This window comes from Leucoraja erinacea, chromosome 2 (assembly GCF_028641065.1).
Source record: "Leucoraja erinacea ecotype New England chromosome 2, Leri_hhj_1, whole genome shotgun sequence".
NCBI classification, from domain to species: domain Eukaryota; kingdom Metazoa; phylum Chordata; class Chondrichthyes; order Rajiformes; family Rajidae; genus Leucoraja; species Leucoraja erinaceus.
Genome location: NC_073378.1, coordinates 108,203,023 through 108,228,802, shown reverse-complemented (window position 1 = coordinate 108,228,802; position 25,780 = coordinate 108,203,023). Strand labels below are relative to the sequence as shown.

Here is a 25,780-nt window from a genome sequence, read left to right as displayed (position 1 = left end):
GTCTCCTCAGATCCTGGTGAACTTCTACCGCTGCACCATCGAGAGCATCCTTACCAACTGCATCACAGTATGGTATGGCAACTGCTCTGTCTCCGACCGGAAGGCATTGCAGAGGGTGGTGAAAATTGCCCAACACTTTTTTCAAGCTTTAGAACCAATTTTTTTGCAAGCTTTAGAACCAATAGAATTTTTTTGCAAGCTTTAGAACCAATAGACATTTTTTTTGCAAGCTTTAGAACCAATATACATTTTTTGCAAGCTTTAGAACCAATAGACATTTTTTTGCAAGCTTTAGAACCAATAGACATTGTTTTGCAAGCTTAAGAACCAACAGACTCATTCTGCAAGCATTTTAGAACCACTAAGGACACTTACATTTTAGTATCCATGTGTTCAGTGTTATTCACAGCTCAGAGAAACGTGACCCTCTGCCTTCCTCCATCTTGAAGAGTGTGTGAGGCACACCACTTCCTGGTTTTATAGTCCCTCCCCCCTGCCGCCAGCGGGGACAGCAGAGAGAATGGGGAATTTTGTAAAATCATTAATATCTCTGTCATTTTTCATCGGCTGGAAAAATCCTCGGTACACATGCGGCGGAGGGGGGCTCTGAGCGAGGTGGCCAAAAATGACGTCCGTAGGTGGAGGCGTTCTCTTGGAAATCGCAGCACAGATCGCCAAAAGCGGTCAAGAACAGGGTTTTAGTAATATAGATATACCAACCGGCATTAAGAATTTTGCCCAATAGCTGTTATACCCAATGTCTCAGCTCTCCATTCTCCTGTACCACCTTTAACCTATTTAATTTACATTATATCTCCTTATTCTTCTTTCAAAAATTCATGTTGTTATACAATTATTGAATTTCATCTGCAACTTTATAGCCTAATTTTGCACTTACAAACCCAATATCATCTCTGAACTGCTGCATTTTCATAAGATCATAAGAGCAGAATTAAGCCATTTGGTCCATTGAGTCTGCTCTGCCATTCAATCATAACTAATCTATTTTTCCCTCTCAACCCCATTCTCTATTCTTCTCCCCATAACCTTTGTCACTCTCACTAATCACAAACCTATCAATCTCCAATTTGATAATACCTGATGATGTGGTCTCCCGTGGCAATAAATTCTAGATTCACCACCTTGGCTAAAGAAATCCCTCCTCATCTCCATTCTAAAGATACGTCTTTTTATTCTGAGGCTATACTATCTGGTCCTAGACTCTCCCACTACTGAATAATCCTCTCCAGATCCACTCTATGCCTTTCATTATTTGGGATGTTCCAATGAGATCCTCCCTCATCCTTCCGAATTCCAGTGAGTACAGGCCCAAAACCTTCAAACGCGGAGTGGAAGATTGTAACCTTCACGTCGTCCGCCCTGTTTCGATGAATGCAATCAACCCGGCGTGCACAATCAAATAAGATCAATAGAACAAGTTGTCCTACAACTTTAGGCAGTGCACGCCCTACGCAAGAAGAAGACCATCAAACGCTCCTACACATTAACCCCCACGGGATCATTCTTGTAAACCTCATTTGGATCCTCTCCATCGTCAGCAAATCTTTGACCAGTGCCTTATCAAGCCTCAGCATTACTTAATAGCTTTTATATTCTAGTCCTTTGGAAATGAATGGCAACATTGCATTTGCCTTCCTGACCACCAACTCAACCTGCAAATCAACCTTTTGGGAACTCTGCACCAGTAATTCAGAGACACATAGCACCTCCAATTTCAGAATCCTCTCACCATTTAGAAAATAGTCAATGCCTTTATTCCTTCCAGCAAAGTACATGACCTTGCTACACTGTAGTCCTCTTGCCACTTCTTTGCTCATTCTCCCAACTTGTCCAAGTCCCTCTGCAGGCTCCCTGCTTCCACTACCACCTACCAAATCAATTTTGTGTTTAACTGGCTTGCTCTCACTAGATACTATGAGATTCAACTTTCTGATCTTTCCAGGACCTTGTGAAAGGCCTTGCTGCACTCCAAATAGACAGTGTCTAACGGCCTGCCCATGTCAATCCTCTTGGTCTCCTATTCAAAAACTAAGATACGAGACAGGACTGACTATCCCTAATCTACCCCAATCTTCCCAAATACATGCAAATCTTATCTGTCAGAATTCTCTCCAGCAACATTCTTACTACAGACATTAGGCTTGTTTCATTGCAATAAAATTCAAACCTCTGAACCACCATTTATTCAAATCTATCATAAACGTCGCAAAATAATTGTGTGCAAGAAACGGAACTCAAGTTCAAATAAAAATAAATACCGTTGGCATGTCTTAAGTTTTTTTTATTTTTACATTTAAAACATTTTAGGTAGACAATCTTTTCATTAATCCAAGTTGATAAAGTAGGTTTTTGTACAAGGCTATATATTAATACTACAGGATTACACCAATGTTATAAAATATTCCCAACATAAGAAATAATTATGTCAGATGTAAAGTAACTGCTTTTGAATCACACCATCATCTTGATTCCCGCATTAATGTGCTCCTGCTTCAGATCACTGACTTTAGTTTCCCACAAAATAATTAGATGAAATATAGGTGATATTTGTCAAATCTATTATGGGAAGAATCGGTCAATTGATTGAAAAAAGACAGCGTTCATGAAGAAAAAAAGCCATGTTGAGCCAATGCTCCTGTACATTAAAATATTTCAGAATCAATCACTGCCAGCATATAGTAAACGGAATCGGAGCGCCACAGTCAAAACTGGTGTCACAAACTCCTTTCATCTTGCTTGTTTGGTCAAGCCAACATCTAAGTGCAACTTATTTCAACCACACCAAATAGATTTTCAATATTTTACATAAATTAGTTTCATTCAATTCAGCAAAACTGATTAAAAGTCAGTTCTTTAGTTGTAAATGTGTGTTTATTAATTAAAGGCTACAATTGTCTGAAAATAATTATTTATTGTAATAAGGAAGATAGATTTACAGAGCTTAAAAATTTGTCTGCAGCCAGTTTATTAAAGTACAAGTCAGCAAATTGCGATCCCACGTATTTTCCACAAATCAGTTTTTGTATAATCATGCTTAGTATCCATTGCAAGCAAAATAGTACACGTGTTAATCAAAGTACACAGACTTTAAGAGGTAAATTCTACAAGATATTTCTTGCACATTATTTAAAGGAATTAAATAGAAACCCATGTTATGATATCAAATATGTTTTCCAAGCCACATTCCATAATGCAGTGAAGGCCGTGACATTTTGATTTGAAATAATACCTCAAGAAATGATGGCATATGTACAAAAAAATCATTTAATTACAAATTTGCTCGAGAGCCATTAGTTAAGTTGCAGGGATCTGTGGCAAGCCAAATTCGTCCACTAGTACACCATCCTGAAAATACAAATAATTTTCAGTATTCGTTAGTGAAATAAAATACACTTTGCTGCCCGCATGAAGCACATTTAACTTAGTTTGCTAAATGACTACAAGCATTAGGTGCAAAATTCAATGCAGAAGTAAGAAAAATAGAAATTGTGAATGAAATATCAATTGGAACAGTACAGCACAAGAACAGGCCCTTTGACCCCAGAATATCGGTGCCAAACATGTTGCCAAGACCAACTCTTATCTACCTGTACATAATCCAATTTCCTCCATTGCCTGTACATCCATGTGCCTATTCAAGACTCTTAAATTCCACTATCGTATCTGCCTCAATCACCACCCTCAACAGCTTTTTCCAGGCACTCACCGTGTAAAAAGGTTTACCTGCATACCTCCTTTAAATCTTGCCCTCCTCACCCTCTGGTATTTTATTTTTCCGTCCTGGGAATAGGGTTTTAAATGTCTACCCTTTGTCTACCAATCTTTGTTTCATTGTATATACTACTATCAGGTCTCCCCACAACTTCTGGCATTGTAGAGAAAACTATTATTATTTCATTATCACTCATTAAAAATGTTAAAGTGCCGCTCCCGCTTTTATATCTCAATACACTGGAGATGAAGCCGGCAGGTGCATGCAAGGATCCACAATGTTAACATATCATGTGCGACAATTAAATACAAATAAATAATCACACTGTAAACAACAGAATGCATGAATGCAAAAGGGGGAACACCAGCAGATTATAATGAAGCATACCTTGTTGGTTTTTGCGTCACTTGGAACACCCTCAGGAATAGACGGTGCAGATGCAGCCTCGTCCAAATAGGAAGAGTCTTCATCAGCTAGAAGTTCGTCACCAAGTGCATCCAGTTCTAAACAGTACAGAAACATGCATTTTTTTTTTAAATCACACTATTCATTGTATAAAGCTTTGACTGGGAGAAGCATGTACCCCATTCTCACATCAAATTCTTTGACAACAATCCACACCACAAATCCTCAGGTAACAGGAATTTCTTGTCCACTGTCAGACACAGGGCGGGCAAAAATAATCAACCAGTCATGCACAAGGAACGGGAGATTGCAGGCAGCTGCAGGACTAATAAGGTTGTCGTAGTAGGAATTTTAAAACTTTCCTATGATGGAGGTGCTAAAATTAAGGGCAAAGGAATAAGGTTAGAGATAAAAGATTCAGAGGGGTCTGAGGGGGATTCTTTTCCCCATGGAGTGTAGTTAGAACCATGAGCACACTGCTACTTTTGCCACATTTCACCAGCAACTGGACAAGCACCTGCATTGTCAAAACATAGAAGGCACATAAATGACAAATGTACATAAATGGAATTAGAATAGATACAAACTCTGGATATTGTGGGCTGAAGTGGCTTTTTTCATGCTGTATGACTGAACTTTAAAACAATAGACAATAGGTGCAGGAGTAGGCCGTACGGCCCTTTGAGCCAGCACCGCCATTCAATGTGTCATGGCTGATCATCCCCAATCAGTACCCCGTTCCTGCCTTCTCCCCATATCCCGTGACTCCACTATCTTTAAGAGCACTATCTAGCTCTCTTGGAAGTATCCAGAGAACCGGCGTCCACTGCCCTCTGCGGCAGAGAATTCCACAGAATCACAACTCTAAGTGTTTCCTCGTCTCCGTTCTAAATGGCTTACCCCTTATTCTTAAACGGTGGCCCCTGGTTCTGGACTCCCCCACCATTGGGAACATGTTTCCTGCCGCTAGTGTGTCCAAACCCTTAATAATCTTATATGTTTCAATAAGATACCCTCTAATCCTTCTAAACTCCAGCGTGTACAAGCCCAGTCGCTCCATTCTCTCAGCATATGACAGTGCCGCCATCCCGGGAATTAACCTCGTAAACCTAAGCTGCACTCCCTCAATTGCAAGAATGTCCTTCCTCAAATTAGGGGAGCAAAACTGCACACAATACTCCAGGTGTGGTCTCACTAGGGTCCTATACAATTGCAGGACCTCTTTGCTCCTATACTCAACTCCTCTTGTTATAAAGGCCAACATGCCATTCGCTTTCTTCACTGCCTCCTGTATCTGCATGCTATTTGCAATGTGGAACATGTAGAGCAATTCACTGCTGATATATTCACAGAAAAACATTTAAATAGAGCATTAACCCGCCAAACTAATAATATACACAATGCGATCCTTTGTTGTTGGATCAAACTAAAGTATATATTTGTGCTCCAATATTCAACATTTAGAAAAAAATTGTATTGTTTCAAATGCATCCAGTACTTTCAGCATGGTGATGCAATTGCAACTACCAAAAATAGGTTATCTTTTAAGTTTCCACTACCAGCAATTAGCTCTGCTGGATTCAATTATACTCTTATTACTACTGTAATACATTATGGGGAGTTCATCCTCACCTGCTTCCAAATCATCTTCATCAATTTCCGGTGTTCCATAACTGCGACTCAAGGCTTCCTGCACATCATTTGCTTCTTCCATCATGTCTTCTAATTGATCTTGTATGTTCTGTGGAGACCAATAGTGAATAAACTACAATGTAGCTTGTTGTATCAAAACCTACAAACCATACAGCAGACAAACAGGCGTTTCAGCGCAACTCGTCCATGCTATCAATCTAAGCTAGTCACATTTGGCAGCATTTTGACCCATATCCATCTTAACCTTTCCTACCCATGTACTTGTCCAAATGTCTTTTAAATGTTGTTATTGTAATTGCCTCAACTACTTCCTCTGGCAACTCATCTTCCATGTAGAAAAAGTTTGCCCCACGGGTTCTTATTAAAATTTCCCTTCTTACCTTAAACTGTTGCCTCTAGTTCTCGATTCCCCTACCCAGGGAAAATACCACATTCACCATATCAATGGGGTGGAAGATTGCAACCTTCACATGGTCCGCCCTGTTTCGACTAATGCAATCAACTCGACGTGCACAAACAGAAGATCAAATAGAACAAGTTGTCCAACAACTCTAGGCTGTGCACGCCATACGAAAGAAGACCATATCAATTCTCATCATTTTATACGCCGCTACAAAATCACCCCTCAGCCTCCTGCACTCCAAGGAAATAAAGTCCCAGCCTGCCCAATCTCTCCCTATAGTTCAGGCCCTCGAGTCCTGGCAACAGCCTCTCAAATCTTCTCTGTGCTCTTTGCAGCTTAATGGTATCTTTCCTATTGCCACAGGGAACAAAAACGGAATATAGTACTCCCAATTGCAGCCTCGCCAACATCTATACAACTATGACATAATGTTCCAACACTGAATTCCCTGACTGATGAAGGCAAATGTGCCACAAGCCTTCTTCACTGCCCCATCCACCTGTGGTACTTAACAGATCACCCAGCATGCCTAGACCTCTCTCCTTTACAACACCCCGAGGTGCACCCTTAACCACAGGCCTCCAGTTAAAAATAAACCTTTCACACCACCCTTTGCTTCTTACAACAACGCCAATTCTGTATTCAGCTAGCTAGATCGCTCACCCTGGATATCATAAAAACCTCCAGAGGACTCAGCATGCAAATCCTTATCAAAGGCATTGCTGAAATCCCTATAGACTAAACCCATGGTTCCACCCTCATCAACCTTCTTGATTAATTCACAAGACAATCAACTGTAATAAGGATTGTCCTTAAGATAATGTCATTCACTTTATCCATTTCCCTTGTCTTCACATTTTTCTCCACAGTAAAACCAGTGGTGAAGTATTCATTGAGGACCTTGCCAGCTCCTGCAGCTCCACATATGGAATACAACTTTAATTTCTGAGACGCCATGCACATTTTACCTTGGTGCCGAATATGCCATGTCAAATCCTTATGGATTCGCCTTAATTCTCCTCAAAAGGTTCACCCACTGACACTTCAATCACTTGCCTTGCCCACTTCCTTAAGAATAGGTCAAGCTTTGCTCTCTCCCCTTGAAGCATCCTCTACCTATTACCCAAGAAACCTTCCTGAACACACTTGACAAATTACATTTCAACTAAGCCACCAGTACTATGGCAGTCCCAATTTAGTTTGGGAAAGTTAAAATCCCCTGGTGTGACAATGCTATTAGTCTTGCAGCTGTCTAAAATCTTTCGGCATATTTGTTCCTCTGATTCCTGTTGACTATTAGGGGGCCTATAGTACAATTCCAACAGGTGATCATCTTCTTTTTTTATTTCTCAGCTCCACCCATACAGCCTCACTGGACAATCTTTCAGTAATGTCAGACTATTGCCATGATAAAGTAATACCGTAATAAAGTAACTCCCCTTTTACCTCTATAAACAGTAAGCTGCCAGTCCTGGCTCTCCCTTAGCCAGGTTTCCACAATGCCTTTAGGAGTGACCGGTAAGGTGGATAAATTAAGGGTGATAAGTACGTGCGGCTGGGACGTTAAAGGCATTGCAGAAACCTAACTAAGAGAGAGCCAGGACTGGAAGCTTACTGTTGTTGATAGAGGTAAAAGGGGAGTTACCTTATTACGGTATTACTTTATCATGGGAATAGTCCGACATTTAGCACTGAAATAAATGCAATTCAACCGTCTTTCCTCGCTTCCATCAATGGAATTTGCTGTCATCAACTTCTGTACCGACCTCCAGCCTCCCACTTGCCTCATGATGGCATTGGATCTCATCCTTCTGCAGAACTGGTTCAAATCCTTCCATGGAACACTGACAATCTTGCCCACTGGAATATTCGTCCCCCTCCAGTTCAGATGCAACCCCATCCCTCTTGTACAGTTCTCCTCCGCCCCAAAAGAGATCCCAATGTCCAGAAATCTGAATCCCAACCCCATCTTCCACCAACTACTCAGCCACACACTCACCTGTCCTATATTCCTACTCTCACTAGCACATGACACCGGGAGGAATCCGGAGAATCCTGCCCTTGAGGTTGTTTTTTTTTTAAACTTTTTGCTTAACTCTCTATATTTACTCTGCAGGATATCAAACCTTTTCCTACCCATGTGATTTGTGCCAATTGTGCACAACAATCTCTTGATGCTCACCCTGAAGAATATTCTACTGCCGCTCAGAGACATCCGGGACCCTGGCATCAGGCAGGCAACACACCATCAGTCTCGTTAGCAGCCACATAATATCTTGCCTGTCCTCCTAACTAATGGGTTTCCTCTCACTATATTCAGAAAAACAAGCGATTTTCCACAACAAATCTATAAAATGTTATCTTATACACCTACAAAATATTTTCAGCAATTTTTAAACACAGTATACATCACCTCAATCTGATCAATCTTGACTTGTTTGTAAGCTTTCTTCATTTCCTTGACACCAGTTTTCATTGCATCCACCTGCACAATAGATCAAATGTCAAAAACCATACTGCACTAGTGCGGTTTAATTTAATTTGTGTCTGTTCATTTTAGTAAACTGCACTCCTATATTACAAATTAACTGAGAATTTACTTTATTGCACTACAAAGATATTGTATTCATATTAAACATGGTTTTATTCTACTAAAACAGGCAACATAACAGACAAGCAGAGATCTTCCGTTGTTACCGTGGTCTTCGTGTCTTTCAATGACTGTATGGTATAGTTGGCTTGCTCCATATTGAATGACTGCTGCATTAGGTTGTCCCTCTGTTGCTCATACCTGTAAATACGAACCACATACATTCCAAATAAATTACTGGTCAAATTATTTTGAACAAACTAATCTTATACAGAAAATAAATACAGAAAAAACTCAGGGGAAAAAAATCAGAGGAAAAAACTCTCAGACAAAAATTACTCACATCCTCTTCTGCTTTAAAATGCGCATTGCTTTTTGCTTTACCATGTTCTGGAAAGTAAACAAAAAGCCATTTTTAGTATTTGTATTGTTAATGGAGTCAAAGGCCCAAGTGCTGATTTACAACAAAAACATCATGAAATCATAGCTAGGTCTCAAGATCCTTTGTGCAGCACTTAAATCTTCAAATAATAACCCCTTCATTTAATAAATGACCTCTGTTACTAGTTATAGTTCTCCGAATACCCTTTGTCTTAAATGATAAATACTTCCATATGAAATATTCCTTTTTCATCTTATGCCAATTTGTAATAATAGGCAGAACTTAGTCATATTTTAAACACTTGCCTTTGCTCCACCCTCTCTCATTTTCTTCATCTGGTCTTTGTATTTGGCCAATTCAACATCAAGTCTGGCGATCTTCTTATCGATAGATTCTGCTCTTCCATCAACCTGAACAAAAAATTGAACAATTCCTTTGAATGGAACCTACTGTACTGGATGAAAAAGGCTACAATAATTTTATAACGCTCAATCATACATAGGGGGAGGGGGTATGAGTGCAAAATGTTCAAACACTGAGCAATGCAGCACAGACAACCTCTCACGGTGCTATTGAACTCCTCATGAAGGCATTGAGGACAGAAAATGAGGAAGGAAAAGGAAAATAGGATGCAGTGTGTTTGAAGGCAGAGCTGTAACTTAAACATACTGTAGAAGACCAGTGAACAGGACATATTAAATAAACACAGCTAAACTGTATGTCTAAGTAAGACATTTCTATTATATCTCATGCATTAGAAGTTCACAAAACTCAATCTTTGCTAAAAGAGCCTGAATTACTGAGACAAAATGTGTAAGAAGGAACTGCAGATGCTGGTTTAAACCGAAGATAGACACAAAAAGCTGGAGTAACTCAGCGGAACGGGCAGCATCCGTTTCCCTTACCCTTAACCAGTCTGAAGAAGGGTCTCGACCCGAAACGTCATCCATTCCTTCTCTCCAGAGATGCTGCCTGTCCCGCTGAGTTACTCCAGCTTGTGTTTGAGTGTGCCACAATTAGCAATTAGCTTGTTTTGTTGCTGCCTCACAAAATACTAATGTTACCAGGTACAGCAAACAAATGCTGATATATTGTAAACAGCAGAACAAAAAAAAAGGCTAATGTTGAGTTTCATGTACAGAAATATATTGTTTTCTAATGGGAAAAATAATCTTGCCGCAGCAGCAGTGAAACTACCTAGGTCGATTCAGTTCTCTTGGACTGAGAGTGCTGGGATCCCAGCTATTTACAATATATATTAATGTATTAATATATATATATTATATATATATTAATATATTAATGATCTGGATGAGGGAATTGTAGGCAATATCTCCAAGTTTGCAGATGACACTAAGCTGGGGGGCAGTGTTAGCTGTGAGGAGGATGCTAGGAGACTGCAAGGTGACTTGGATAGGCTGGGTGAGTGGGCAAATGTTTGGCAGATGCAGTATAATGTGGATAAATGTGAGGTTATCCATTTTGGTGGCAAAAACGGGAAAGCAGACTATTATCTAAATGGTCGCCGATTGGGAAAGGGGGAGATGCAGCGAGACCTGGGTGTCATGGTACACCAGTCATTGAAGGTAGGCATGCAGGTGCAGCAGGCAGTAAAGAAAGCGAATGGTATGTTAGCTTTCATAGCAAAAGGATCTGAGTATAGGAGCAGGGAGGTTCTACTGCAGTTGTACAGGGTCTTGGTGAGACCCCACCTGGAGTATTGCGTACAGTTTTGGTCTCCTAATCTGAGGAAGGACATTATTGCCATAGAGGGAGTGCAGAGAAGGTTCACCAGACTGATTCCTGGGATGTCAGGACTGTCTTATGAAGAAAGACTAGATAGACTCGGTTTATACTCTCTAGAATTTAGGAGATTGAGAGGGGATCTTATAGAAACTTACAAAATTCTTAAGGGGTTGGACAGGCTAGATGCAGGAAGATTGTTCCCGATGTTGGGGAAGTCCAGGACAAGGGGTCACAGCTTAAGGATAAGGGGGAAATCCTTTAAAACCGAGATAAGAACTTTTTTTCACACAGAGAGTGGCGAATCTCTGGAACTCTCTGCCACAGAGGGTAGTTGAGGCCAGTTCATTGGCTATATTTAAGAGGGAGTTAGATGTGGCCCTTGTGGCTAAGGAAATCAGAGGGTATGGAGAGAAGGCAGGTACGGGATACTGAGTTGGATGATCAGCCATGATCATATTGAATGGCGGTGCAGGCTCGAAGGGCCGAATGGCCTACTCCTGCACCTAATTTCTATGTTTCTATGAGAGAGAAAATAGACATGCCTTATGAACAATAGGTCAAGACTAAATAAAACCATACAGTATAAAAAAATCTGCAGTGACTTAAATAATGCTCATTCCCATCAATTCAGCCTCCGACACTAGTATACAAAGAAATGATTAGATAACACAGATGCAATGTCTGTGACCCCACTAGGTGGAAAGAGTATATACCCTTGGTTTCAATACAAAGCTATTTAAATTATTCATGGTGCAGAGATCATAGTATTATATAGTCCAAATCAAATCAGAAGTGTGAATTTATCAACATGCCTTGTTTGACTGAAAAATGTTGACAGGATGCTGTTACAAATGGAGCTTCACACAAGGGGAAAGCCAGCAAATGGAGCTCATGGAGAAGCACAATTTACACTCTGATAACCAATTAGAAGTACCATTTATGCTACCAGACCAACTTTTATTAAAAGAGAACAATGTATCAATGCAAATCACATTATACTTTCCAAAATGAGAGAGTGGACACTCCTGAATGAAAATACAATCTTTGAAAGTCAGGAGATGAAGGCTCATCTGATATCTAGAATTCCACTAACTGAATGAAGATCAGTGTTCTTTGTCGATGGATTCGAGAAGAAAGCAACCAGTTAGTAGCAGTCTCGGCTTCCTGAATGAACTGTCCCATTTACATGGCAGGGCAAGGTTTATTCTGATGTTCTCAATAAAACTTGAGCTTTATTTAAGAAAACCAAAGGATTTACCCATATACAATTAGAATCACCATGCTCCTGTTTTGTCTCGTCATGAATGTCAAATTCCAGTTTTATGTAAGTTTTTTTGTTTTACCATTTAAAGGATGTGCATGCTACATATTTTAGCCTCGGGTATCGTATGGTACTGGATTCTGATTCAGAAACCTCCCCTCCCCAGGTTGTAACCCACCCTCCTCCTCCTTCCCTATACTGAAGAATTTGCCATTGTGTTGTCATTGTGAATATATATATTTTTTTAAATAGAACAGAAAATTGGCTACCTGAAAATGGTAAAACAATCAAATGTTATGAGTAAATAGGAAGGAGGTATATTCTAAATCCTAAAATGCACCTTTCTCTTGATCATAGAAATCCTAGAAATATTGAAATCATCAGTCACTGAAAGTATTCATGCACGTACAGCAGGCAGTGAAGAAAGCTAATGGCATGTTGGCTTTCATTGCGAGCAGATTTGAGTATAGGAGCAAGGAGATTAATCTGCAGTTGTACAGGGCCCAGGTGAGACTTCACCTGGAGTATAATGTGAAAGAATGGGTTGACTGGGCTTGTATTCACTGGAATTTAGAAGGATGAAAAATCTTAAAGAATTGGACCGGCTAGATGCAGGAAAAATATTCCCAATGTTGGGGGTGCCCAGAACCAGGGGTTACAGTTTAAGAATAAGGACTTATTTAGGATTGAGATGAGGAAACATTTCTTCACCCAGAGAGTTGTGAATCTGTGGAATTCTCTGCCACAGAAGGCTGTGGAGGCCAACTCATTGGATATTTTCAAGAGAGTTAGATTTAGCTCTTAGGGGTAAAGGAATCAAGGGATATGGGGAGAAAGCAGGAACCGGGTACATATTTTAGATGATTAGCCATGATCAAATTGAATGGCGATGCTGGCTCAAAGGGCCGAATGGCCTACTCATACACATATTTTTCTATGTTTCTATGTGTGAAACTGAATTTTTACAGCACTAATCAAATAATTTTCTAAACAGTTGACATGGGATCAATAAATAAAGATCTGTAATGTTTTACGGAAATGGTCGCAGAAGTCACACCATTCCAAAATTCGAATCCAATTGAAATTCTTGTATTCGGTGATCTGAAACTTGTGATTGTTTTTCTTTTACTTCTATAGAAATAAGGAAACAAAGGGTGAAGTAAAGATACAAATGAAGAAATTAAGGCAAGAAATCAAAGAATAAAAGGTAAAAATATGCATAATCTCATGTGACAGATGCACATTGGTGTGTAGATTAATGTCACAGCTGAAATTCTTTTTTTCATTTTTAATGACAAAAGTAGTGTCTTCTGTCCATTTGGACATCTGAATTTCCCCTGAAAAGGGGATTAATAAAGTATTTATTATTATTATTATTATTATTTGTTTATCGGTCACCCTCAACAGCACATTCACTCAGATATGAATTTGAAGAGCATGGTTCAGCATTGCTAACTTCATCCTGCAACATTAAAATTTAGAGTACCAAAACTCTAAACAGAAATAGAACAATATATACAACTTAACTTCTCAATTGCATCATATATTTGCCTCTTTAACTTTAAAAAGATTAAGGCTAGTGTTAGTGGTAAAACTATCAAGATACCATGTGTTCCTGGCATCATCTGCATTGGCAGTTGTACGTGGAGGTAGTTCAGGTATAATATTGTTTCCATTAATGCAACTGATGAAATGGGGAATATTACTTGTATTATGCAGGCTGAATTGGATCGAGCGCAATTTCAATTGGGAATTAAAAAGCTACTTTGGAAATTAACAAGAAGTCCTGATTAAAATAAAGTCTAGGTTTCGGTTTCCATGTAACCTCTCCCCAATAATTAGATTCCACTGTTGCTTAAGAATATAGGGTGCTGATTTCACTGTGAAATTAACAACATTGCTTCTATTGACACTTGAGCAATAAAACTCTGGTATTTTTAGCCTACAGTATCTCAGATAAACTTATACCCATCAAAAAACAAGATATAAGATACATTTAAAACGAGACAGAAATGGAACAACAGCTTTTTCCCCCCACTTATCAAACTACTGACACTCCCATAATCTAGAGTGTAATCCCGATCTTCCTAACTAACTCCTTGCGGACCTTGGACTTCTTCCACTGTAACTAATGCAATAATACTGTAACACTATATTCTGTTGGTAATTTTTCATTTTGCACTACCTGTTATACTATGAATGGCTTGATTGTACTCATGAACCGTATGATTTGCCCGGATAGATTGCAGTTTTCAGTACACATGACAACAATAAACCAATTATAAATTCTTATTTTTCAAATTCCTGCAGGAAAAATAATTTTGTTACCCTTTTCCCCATTGACCCAATTTCCTTCATAAATAAATTTTCTGCGACACAAGGTTTCTCAGGAATTGTAACTATTGTATTACAACAAAGCCATCTGTGAGCAACTCCATGCAAACTGAAAGGATACACAATTTCTTAGTCTGAAGAAGGGTCTCGACCCGAAACATCACCCGTTCCTTCTCTCTAGAGATGCTGCAAAATTGCTGGAGAAACTCAGCGGGTGCAGCAGTCTGAAGAAGGGTTTCAGCCCGAAACGTCGCCTATTTCCTTTGCTCCATAGATGCTGCTGCACCCGCTGAGTTTCTCCAGCAATTTTGTGTACCTGAAGAATTTTGGTTGATGCAATGTTACTATTATTTCTATGGAATTTTCCTTTCCAAACCCTTTTCCACGATGTCCTTCCAAAGCAGTTCATAGAAACATAGAAAATAGGTGCAGGAGTAGGCCATTCGGCCCTTCGAGCCTGCACCGCCATTCAATATGATCAGTTCTCGGCACCTGGTTCCATTACAAATCAATGCATACATATAGAAACATAGAAAATAGGTGCAGGAGGAGGCCATTAGGCCCTTCGAGCCAGCACCGCCATTCATCGTTCCCTATCAATAACCCGTGCTTGCCTTCTCCCGATATCCCTTGACTCCACTAGCCCCTGGATCTCTATCTAACTCTCTCTTGCATCCATCCAGTGATTTGACCTCCACTGTGGCAGGGAATTCCATAAATTCACAACTCTCTGGGTGAAAAAGTTTCTCACTTCAGTCTTAAATGACCTCCCCTTTATTCTAAGACTGTGGCCCCTGGTTCTGGACTCGCCCAACATTGGGAATTTCTTTCCTGCATCTAGCTTGTCCAGTCCTTTTATAATTTTATATATTTCTATTAGATCCCCCTCATTCTTCTAAGCGCCAGTGAATACAAGCCCAGCCTTTTCAATCTTTCCTCATATGACAGTCCCGCCATCCCAGGGATCAATCTCGTGAACCTACGCTGCACTGCCTCAATCACAAGGATGTCTTTCCTCAAATTAGGATGCCAAAACTGTACACAATACTCCAGATGTGGTCTCACCAGAGCCCTATACAACTGCAGAAGAACCTCTTTACTCCTATACTGAAATCCTCTTGTTACAAATTCTAGTTCAGATTTTACCCATGAATATGGAAAACTCAATTACATCTATTGCTCCTTTAACTGTTGTTCGCAGAATTTGTCCTCTGCTACTTACAAATACAAGTATATCCTCTCCTTGGCAATACAGATTTGTCCTCATTCTGACCTCCACATCAAACTCAGCTTCATCCAGCAATTCAACCAAATGATTATTTTGTAAAATTCAGAGCACTGTAGTCAACAGGTCAGGCAGCATCTCTGGAGGACTTGGACAGACAATGTTGTGGGTTGGGACCCACCGTGGACATGGAAAGGCGATGCTTCTATACTTTTGCGCACCAAAAACATAAGCTTAAGTAAAGTGAAGAAGAGTCTCGACCCGAAGCGTCACCCATTCCTTCGCTCCATAAATGCTGCCTCACCCGCTGAGTTTCTCCAGCATTTTTGTCTACCGAAGCTTAAGTAAATGTTAGCTCACAACTTTACCTTCCTATACACCTTCTTCCAAATCCATTATTTCTTCCAAACCAAATCCACATGAATTTCACTAAACTTTATGATGTATTCATCCAAGATTATAAACAATTCTTTAGCAAGGGCTTAAGATCCACTTCTCCGGGATTGCATATTTTCTGCTGGCCTTTCTACACCAGCCTTGTCATTTAATCTGAGAGTATGGTAGTTCTTTTGGCAGTGAAGACTTCTCATCAGCAAATGCACATAACACAAATTGGGTGGTATCTTTTCAAATATCACTACTGTCCATTAAGCTCAACTCCTCCACTTGGTCACACTCCTTAATTTCCTATCCTCACTCATCAATTTTGACTTTGCATGTTGTCTTAATATAAAATAAGGAATGCACTAAGATAACTTACCAATAACTCTACTTCCTCAGAAGTTTTGAGGAGACTCAGCATGTCACCAAACACTATCACTTCTACAGGTGCCTGATGGAGAGCCTACCGACTGGTTGCATCATGACTTGATTCTGATATTCGATATTCAGGAACAAAGGAGGCTGCAGACAGTGATTGACTTTGCCCATTCCACCATGGGTGCTGATTGCCCCATCATCAAAGGAATCTATAGAATGTGCTGCCTCCAGTAGATATCAACAAAGTTTCACACCACCTGTCCATGCTTTCTTCTCGCTGCCATCTTTGAGAGGTTGTTACAGGAGCCTGAGACTAGTTACCTCCAGGTTCAAGAACGGCTTTGCCTCGTCAACCTTCAGGTTCTTGAACCACTCTGTGCAACTCTACTTCAGCACCGAACCACTGCAGACTTTGCATTATTGTGGTTGGTCCATGTACTTTGGGTTTTGCAGACATGCTCTCGTTTACTTGGAATAACTAATAATTTATTGTAAATCTTATTAATTATTGTTACATCCATTGTGCCTGAAAAGCTGCAGCAAGTTAAAAATGTAATTGTTGACCCTAAATTAATAATATTGGGCATATCAGAACAATACCTAAAACTCACAATAAACCAAAGAAATGTCCTTGATTACAGTATAATTGGAAAATAATTGATATAAATTTTTTGGGAAAACCCAATAACCCCCACAATCAAGATGTGGATTATGGAGATGTCGGAGACCTTACATTTGGAAAAAAAATAGATATGTCTTAATTGACAAACTAGAATTATTTGTTAGAATATGGTCTCCATTTATAGATTACTTGAAGGGGTAATCGGACCGGCACGGAGGCCGGACTGAAGCCCGAACCCAGGACTAGATGAATACTTGTGTTCTCTGACCTACGGACCCATCTCCCAAGTTGTATTATTGATAGTTTATCCTATTTTTCTAATTTCTTTCTTTCTTTATTTTTCCTATCTATAAATATAAATAAATAATTAGAGGCAATGTTAATAGGTAACCGATAAAGGAGGATCCCAGCTACTTTGGTAACTGGGTCCTTGGAAACCTAGATATTTAATATGTAACCTTTAAACAAAGTCTGTACTGGTTTGGATTATGATATGCAGATGCCTCTAATAAAAATGTATTAAAAAAATAAAAAATAAAAGTAATTGTTCCGGTTCATGCCCAGTACACAAGACGAGGCAAACAGTCTTGGCTCTTGAAAAACCTGTAATATTGGTGCTGGAATGTGCTCCTCCTCCCTTTTGAGCTTTAAATGCAACTCTTGTGCAATATCATTAAGTTCAAACCTAATAGATGCACCAGAATAACTAACCTGTCTATATTATCCACAGATGCTTTCCGGCCCGAGTATGTCCTGCATTCCAACTTTAGTTTTCCGTTTTAAACAACCAAACATTAAGAACTAATGCAATGTACATGTGGATCAAAACTATTGATACAGATAACAGAGATGCTGAAAATGAAGAGAGCTTGGCAACGTTGTTGATATAAGAAGGGCAAAACAAGTGTGCGGGTACAATAAATAAAACCACCTTTGCAAGATCTTTCAAACTTAGATTCCTGCCTATGTCTCACCGAATCAGATGAAACCATTGCATATACAAGATTCAATCCACAGTGGGGTGTGGAGGGACAGGGAGGAGTTAGAATACTTATTAACATTACTTCCTTTACTACCCGTGATAGTGCATTCTGATAAGAAAATTCATGGTTAGCAGGCTAATTTAAATATACAAATCTAAATAGGACGGGAGAAGCAAAGGAACCTGGGAATACAAAATTATAAAAATAAATCAGTAAATGAAAACGAAAGTGAGCAAGTGAATTTATTTCTAAAGAGAAAGGACTGAATTTAGACTACTTTCTATTGTTCTGGTCTTAAAGTCATAGCGTTATAGTCATACCGCATAGAATAGGCCCTGCTGCCCATATTGCCCACAGGCCAACACGTCCCATCAACACTAGTAGTCCCACCTGCCTGCATTTGGCCTATACCCCTCTAAACCTGTCCTACCTGTCTAAGTGCTTCTTAAACGTTGCAATAATACCTGCTTCAACGACCTCCTCTAGCAGTCCATTCCATACACCTACCACCCTTTGTGTGAAAAAGTTACCCCTTAGATTCCTATTAAAAAAGAGCCTCTGTGCAACTACCCAATCTATCGCAATCTTGATTTTGTACACCTCTATAAGATCACTCTTCACCCTCCTGCACTCTAAAGAATTGAGTCCTAGACTGCCAAACTTCTGACTAGCTCAGGCCCTCGAGTCCTGGAAACATCCTTGTAAATCTTCTCTGCACACTTTCCAGCTTGACATCATTCTTATAACATGATGCCCAAAACTGACCACAATACTCTAAATACAGCCTTACTAACATCTTATACATCTGACCAAAGATCGTAGAGGGACAAGATAGACCACTCCTCGAAAAACGCGTAGTATGACGTGTGTGACCGTCGACGCCATATTGTTAAGCATTTATTGGGCTGTAATGGCGTCCTCAGCTAAATCTTCATCTCACTGCTCCGCTATCAAGTATTCTAATCGTAAATCTAAACGACCCAACCTGTCATTCTTTAGGTTCCCCAATAAAAAAGAAAGGTGAGAAAATATTTTTATTATTTTCAGTCGATATTCTGTCGTGAAAATGGTATTTTCTGTTCTCCCATCAACGGCCATTGGGAAACATTAGTCGGTACATTAGAAAGTTCTTAGACTTATTTTTAATAGTTCTTTACTCACCACAATAATAAAGACAATTTTAACACTTCTGTACGTTTTTGGTTTTGTTTTGTAAGGGATTAGTCTGCACAATATGGCCCGCGGACACATCAGGTCCAGTGACCAGGAGATTTTTCGAGTCCGAGAATGGGCGGCTGTTACCCATTATATTCCTCGAACATAGGGACATAGCAAACAACACTCACATACATACAAGACATCACAAGCCCGCCGTGAAGAAGGGTGCAATCAAATATTATATAACTCTGCTCTATCATCTTTGGGTGCAATGGTGGGTCGGGGGGTTCGGTGGCGGCGGCCGCAATCAAAGATTAGTGGAGCTCTGCTCTATAATCTTTGGTCGGAATGGGACGGCTGCGCGTTATAAATCGTTCCACTCTCCCTCTCCCCCTCTCCCTCCCTTCCCCCTGTTGTCCCTCTTCTCCCACTCCCCCTTCCCCCTCCTCCTGTCCCCACCGTTTCCCGCCCCTCCCCCCCTTCTCCCCCCTCCCCCAACTGGCTACCTTTCCCCCCCCTTTTCCCTAACCCTTCCCTTCAACATCGGGATCCCCCCCCTTCCTTCCTCTCCCCCCTTTCCCTCTACCCTCCCCCTTCTCCCTCTCTCCCCCCGGTCCCTTCTCAAGAATCGTTTAAGGAAGGTCCCCTCGGGCGGCTGCTCTCCCCTTCTCCCCCCCTCTCCCCTCCCATCTCCCCCCCCCCCCCTTCCAATGTTTCTATAGGATCCCCCCAATCTGCTCTAACCTTTCTCCCCCGCCTTCACTGTCTACCCTATTCTCCCAGGTCCCTCTGAACCTCTCCTCTCCCTCCCATCCCCCCTTCACTCAGAGATGCTCTCCCTGTCCTCTCTCCCTGGGCCCCCCTTTCTCTCCCTCCTGCATTGGTGGGTCCATATCTTCGGCATCTCCCCCCCCCTCCCCTTCTCTCCGCCGGCTAGATTATCTGATCTCTCCCCTCCCCTCTATAATCTCCTGGTCTCTGCTCTCTGGCATCCTTCCTCACATCTCCTGCGACCCCCCTTAGGTCATCCCCCCCTTCTTCCCCCCTCTTTCTCCTCCCTCACCCCCCCCCCCTCTCTTGCGCTCCTCCCCCCACCTCCATATCCCCCCTTATCCCCCTCTGTCCCCCTTCTTCCCCCTCTCCCCCTCCCCATCCCCCTGTATCCCTTCCCCCTCCCTCCTCTCCCCCTTCTCACCCATCCCCCCTCGTCCCCACCTTCGCAATTCATCTTCGAAGAAATTCTATAAGAATTCACCTTTCTTCCCCCCCCCCTCCCCCTCTCCCTCCCCTCTCCCTTCCCCCTTCTCCCTCTTCTCCCCCCTTCTCCCCTCCCCCTCCCTCTCCCTCCCCTCTCCTCTCCCTTGAACCCCCCTCTCCTCTCTATTTCTATCCCCCCTTCTCACTCTCCCCCTCTCCCTTCGGGATCTCTCCTCTCCTCAATTTCCCCTCTTCCCTCCTGGATCCTTCTCTCTCCCTCCCTCTTATCCCTCTCCTCTTCTCTCTCTCTCTCTCTCCACTGTCATGCTTCTCCTCTCTCTCCCTCACTCTCCCTCCTCTCTCTCCCTTCTTCTCTCTCCCTTTCTCTCTCTCTTCTCTCCCCTCTCTCTCTCTCTCTCTTCCTCTTCGATCTCCCTCCCTTCCATCTCTCCCTCCCTTACCTCTTCGTGAGAGTTGGCAGCTCTGCTATGCCTTGGGTCCAAAAGAGGATAGATAGAAAATACTTAATTGTCTTTGTAAGAAGATTTTAATAAGCTCTTCTACATTTAAGGTAAATTGACATATTAGAGGCAAAACACATTTTCAATATACAGGTCTCTCCACACAACTGAAAACAATTGCATTTAAATGATATATCATCCATTGTTCAGGCAAGTAGCACTAGGTTACAATAAACTTCCTGCATATTCCAGGAATTCATCTCATAAAAATGGGAGAGGCTTAAATGCATTGTAAAATCATAAATCCATGTTGACTTGGACTAATGCTTTTACTGCTATCCAAATGCCCCATTATTACATCTTTAATAATTGACTCCAGCATCTTTCACACCACCAAAGTCAGGCTAACTGGTCTGTAATTCCCCATTTTCTCTCTCGCTCCTTTCTTGAAAAGTGGGATAGCATTAGCTATCCTCCAATCCACAGGAACTGATCGTAAATCTATTGATCGTTGGAAAATAATAGAAACATAGAAATTAGGTGCAGGAGTAGGCCATTCGTCCCTTCGAGCCTGCACCGCCATTCAATATGATCATGGCTGACCATCCAACTCAGTATCCCGTACCTGCCTTCTCTCCATACCCTCTGATCCCCTTAGCCACAAGGGCCACATCTAACTCCCTCTTAAATATAGCCAATGAACTGGCCTCGACTACCCTCTGCGGCAGAGAGTTCCAGAGATTCACCACTCTCTGTGTGAAAAAAGTTCTTCTCATCTCGGTTTTAAAGGATTTCCCCCTTATCCTTAAGCTGTGACCCCTTGTCCTGGACTTCCCCAACATCGGGAGCAATCTTCCTGCATCTAGTCTGTCCAACCCCTTAAGAATTTTGTAAGTTTCTATAAGATCCCCTCTCAATCTCCTAAATTCTAGAGAGTATAAACCAAGTGTATCCAGTCTTTCTTCATAAGACAGTCCTGACATCCCAGGAATCAGTCTGGTGAACCTTCTCTGCACTCCCTCTATGGCAATAATGTCCTTCCTCAGATTTGGAGACCAAAACTGTACGCAATACTCCAGGTGTGGTCTCACCAAGACCCTGTACAACTGCAGTAGAAACTCCCTGCTCCTATACTCAAATCCTTTCGCTATGAAAGCTAACATACCATTCGCTTTCTTCACTGCCTGCTGCACCTGCATGCCTACTTTCAATGACTGGTGTACCATGACACCCAGGTCTCGCTGCATCTCCCCTTTTCCTAGTCGGCCGCCATTTAGATAATAGTCTGCTTTCCTGTTTTTGCCACCAAAATGGATAACCTCACATTTATCCACATTATACTGCATCTGCCAAACATTTGCCCACTCACCCAGCCTATCCAAGTCACCTTGCAGTCTCCTAGCATCCTCCTCACAGCTAACACTGTCCCCCAGCTTAGTGTCATCCGCAAACTTGGAGATATTGCCTTCAATTCCCTCATCCAGATCATTAATATATATTGTAAATAGGTGGGGTCCCAGCACTGAGCCTTGCGGTACCCCACTAGTCACTGCCTGCCTAATGAAAGAACGCAACCATATTATGGTCACTCTTGCCCAAGGGGGCAGTACAACAAGATTGCTAACTAACCCTTCCTCATTACTCAATACCCAGTCTAAAATAGCCTGCTCTCTCGTTGGTTCCTCTACATGTTAATCATATGTATAAATATATATGTATGTGTATATATATGCATGTATATGTATATGTGTGTATATATGTATGTATATATATGTTTATATGTGTGTATGTATGCATATAAATGTATCCATATGTATGTGTGTATTTGTATGTGTGGATATGTATGTGTATATGTATGTATGTATGTGTATATATGTGTGTGTGTATATATGTATGTGTATATATGTGTGTGTAAATATATATATATGCATATATATATTATTACTATATAATTATATATATAATTGCCTTTATGGTTTATGTATATCATCTTACAAGACAAATAAATTAATAGCGATTATTTAAATCAAAGTAGCTTCTGATACATGAGAATAAACTATTATCTCTAACTTGCCTCTCACACACAGACACACATTCATATAAATATATTAAATATATATACGTTAAATTTAATTTTTTGCAGTGTGTGTTAAAGCAATACAATGCAAGGGAAACTACACAAAGGAGGGGTCTGTTCCCGCTACAAGATACTTGAGGATCTTTGCTTTGGATCAAAGATTATAGCGGAGCTCTATAATCTTTGCTTTGAATCACAGCGGGTGGAATACCGGAAGTCGAGTGTCGCTGTAACAAATGGCGGCCGTGACGTTCCGTTGCGTACTACACGTCAGCCCATTGAATTTCGAAGGAGTGGTCTATCTTGTCCCTCTACGATCTTTGCATCTGACCTCCCAACTTCTATACTCAATGCTCTGACTGATGAAGGCCAATGTGCCAAAAGCCCTTTTGTCCAACCTATCTACATGTACTGCCATTTTCAATGAACTATGTACCTGTATTGTAGATCCCTCTGCTCTACACTCCCCAGAGCCCTACCGTTCACTGTGTACGTTCTGCCCATGTTAGTGCCCCCAAAATACACCATCTTACAATTCTCTGTATTAAATTCCATCAACCAATCTTCAGCCCTCCTGCCCAACTGATCAAGATCCTGGTGCAATTTTTGACAACCATCTTCACTAACTACAATGCCACCCACTTTTGCGTCACCTGCAAACTTGCTAATCATGCCACATACGTTCTCATCCAAATCATTGATATAGATGACAAACAGCAGTGGGTCCAGCATCGAACCCTGGGGCACACCACTAGTCACAGGCCTCCAGTCAAAAAAAGCAACCTTCCACCATCACCTTTGGCTTCTTTCCATGAAGCTAATTTTCTATCCATTGTAAAAAAACTTTCAAGAAGTGGAGTTAATCTTAACGAACTAACTAATGTAGTCTATGGTGACTACACTCCAGACCCCCGATCATTTGGACCTCAGTAGGCGAGCTGCAGCACACAGACATTTGTGGTTTAGGCATTCAGAGGCTGAGCACATGGCCGCATTCACTGACGCCTAAAGCGCATGTGCATGACAATGCATTTTCAACACGTGGAAGAGAAAGATTCTCCACCAGCCTACCCTCACTCTACAATGCTGCCCTCTGACAAGAAAAGTTCACAGAAATCATGGACCACTTCTCATATGCCCGAAATATCTCTCAGTGAAAGCAGGCACAGTTGATGTTGGTTGATGCCACAGCACAGCCTGTGATCAATTGATCAAAGGGATGTATGAAGGTAAGGACGTCAGATCTTATAGTAAACTCATGGTTTACCAGGCAGCATTGTTCCCTACATAATGCTCTGAGACAAGGACCAGAGAGTCAAGAGTATTTTATTGTCATATGTCCCAGATAGGACAATGAAATTCTTGCTAGCTGCAGCACAACAGTATATGTAAACTATCTAAGCAATGACCCCAAAATACTGGAAAGACAGTAGCAATACAAAATGTTCCTGGGTAGGATAAGCAATACAATGTCAATGCCACCCACAAACCAAAGCATTGGGGATTTAATTACCCTCAGCTGGCTTTATTGACCATGCTATTTGCCTACCCAACTCTAGACAACTGTAACAGACACTCTATTCTACCATTTCACAGAAACACAATTGAAAAGGAGATTCAAAGACATGCTCAACGCCTTCTTAAAAGAGACCAACATAAATGGCCGAAGGAACAAGCTACCCTTCACTTTCTCCATCGGACAACTCCTGTCCCATCTGTAGAATTACAATCATCTTAAAATTTACCAAATCATTAGGGAACATTAGAATCAACCTTAATACCAAAGGATTGCCCAAGTAGAATAAGATATGAAGCAGTAGAAGGAGCACAAAAAACGTTTAAATGGACAAAAGCAGATTTGTATTGGGTTATACATATCAACTGAGGCCATTTGAGTACAGGAAGACATGATTTTGTAGGTTTGCTGCTGTAATCAAGTCCATGTACAAATGTTATTCCCAGTGACCCCTCTACCCAACCCCTGAACTCATCAACATATACCGCCTTCTGGCTTTACATTTCAGTCCTCTACTTAACTAACACTCTTTTGTTTCCTTTGCATCTCTAGCCTTTGCCCACCATCAGCCAATAAATGCCCTCTGTCCACCCATCATTAGCAAGGGTCCCAACCTGAAATGCCACCCATCCATTCTCTCCAGAGATGCTGCCTGACCCGCTGAGTTACTCCAGTATTGTGTGTCTACCTTTATCCCGCCCCCATCTCTCTCTTCCAGCTTCCTGAAGATGGGTCCTGACCCGAAACGTCGCCTGTCCATGATCTCCAGAGATGCTGCCACTCCAGCACTTTGTGTTTTGCTCAAATGTGTCAGCATCGCAGTTACTTGTGCCTCCAGCACAAAAATCTGGGAGAGTCACCGAGAAATCGGGAGACAAGGAGGGAGGTGGGGACGGGTTGAGGTTTACTTCTCTCATCCAGTGCGGGAAACCCGGACTCCGCGGCCTCTCCGTCCCCCGGGGCCGCGGCCTCTCCGTCCGCGTCTCCCCGCGACTCCAGCCCCTCACCGGGCGGCTCCTTGCCCCACACCCCGGGGCCGCGCCGCGCCCCGCTCTCACCCAGCCCGGGCCCTGGGCCCTGGCTTCCTCCCCTCCTGCCCGCCGCGGTTGGAGCACTCACGCTGCCGATGCAGTCCGTCAGGTTAGGCGGGGGCCCCTTGGGCTTGGCTCGGCCGAACAGCCGGTTCATGGCGACGGAGACGGGGCGACGAGAGCAAAACAAATCCTCACCCGACCCCGCGACGGCGGCAGCGGCAGCGTCACAGTGGGCGTGGGC

The 25,780-nt window shown here is 41.7% G+C and overlaps 1 protein-coding gene across 1 annotated transcript; it reads right to left on the bottom strand.

Moving 5' to 3' along the window:
- Positions 1 to 2,287: 2,287 nt before the first annotated feature.
- On the bottom strand, positions 2,288 to 25,780 carry LOC129713679 (charged multivesicular body protein 5). The gene is made up of 8 exons (XM_055662937.1): positions 25,625 to 25,780; positions 9,472 to 9,576; positions 9,128 to 9,174; positions 8,892 to 8,985; positions 8,608 to 8,679; positions 5,771 to 5,879; positions 4,121 to 4,236; positions 2,288 to 3,366 (listed from the first exon to the last, which is right to left on the bottom strand). Exons 1-8 carry the CDS (start codon positions 25,691 to 25,693, stop codon positions 3,316 to 3,318), a joined length of 663 nt encoding a protein of 220 aa, XP_055518912.1. The 5' UTR covers positions 25,694 to 25,780; the 3' UTR covers positions 2,288 to 3,315.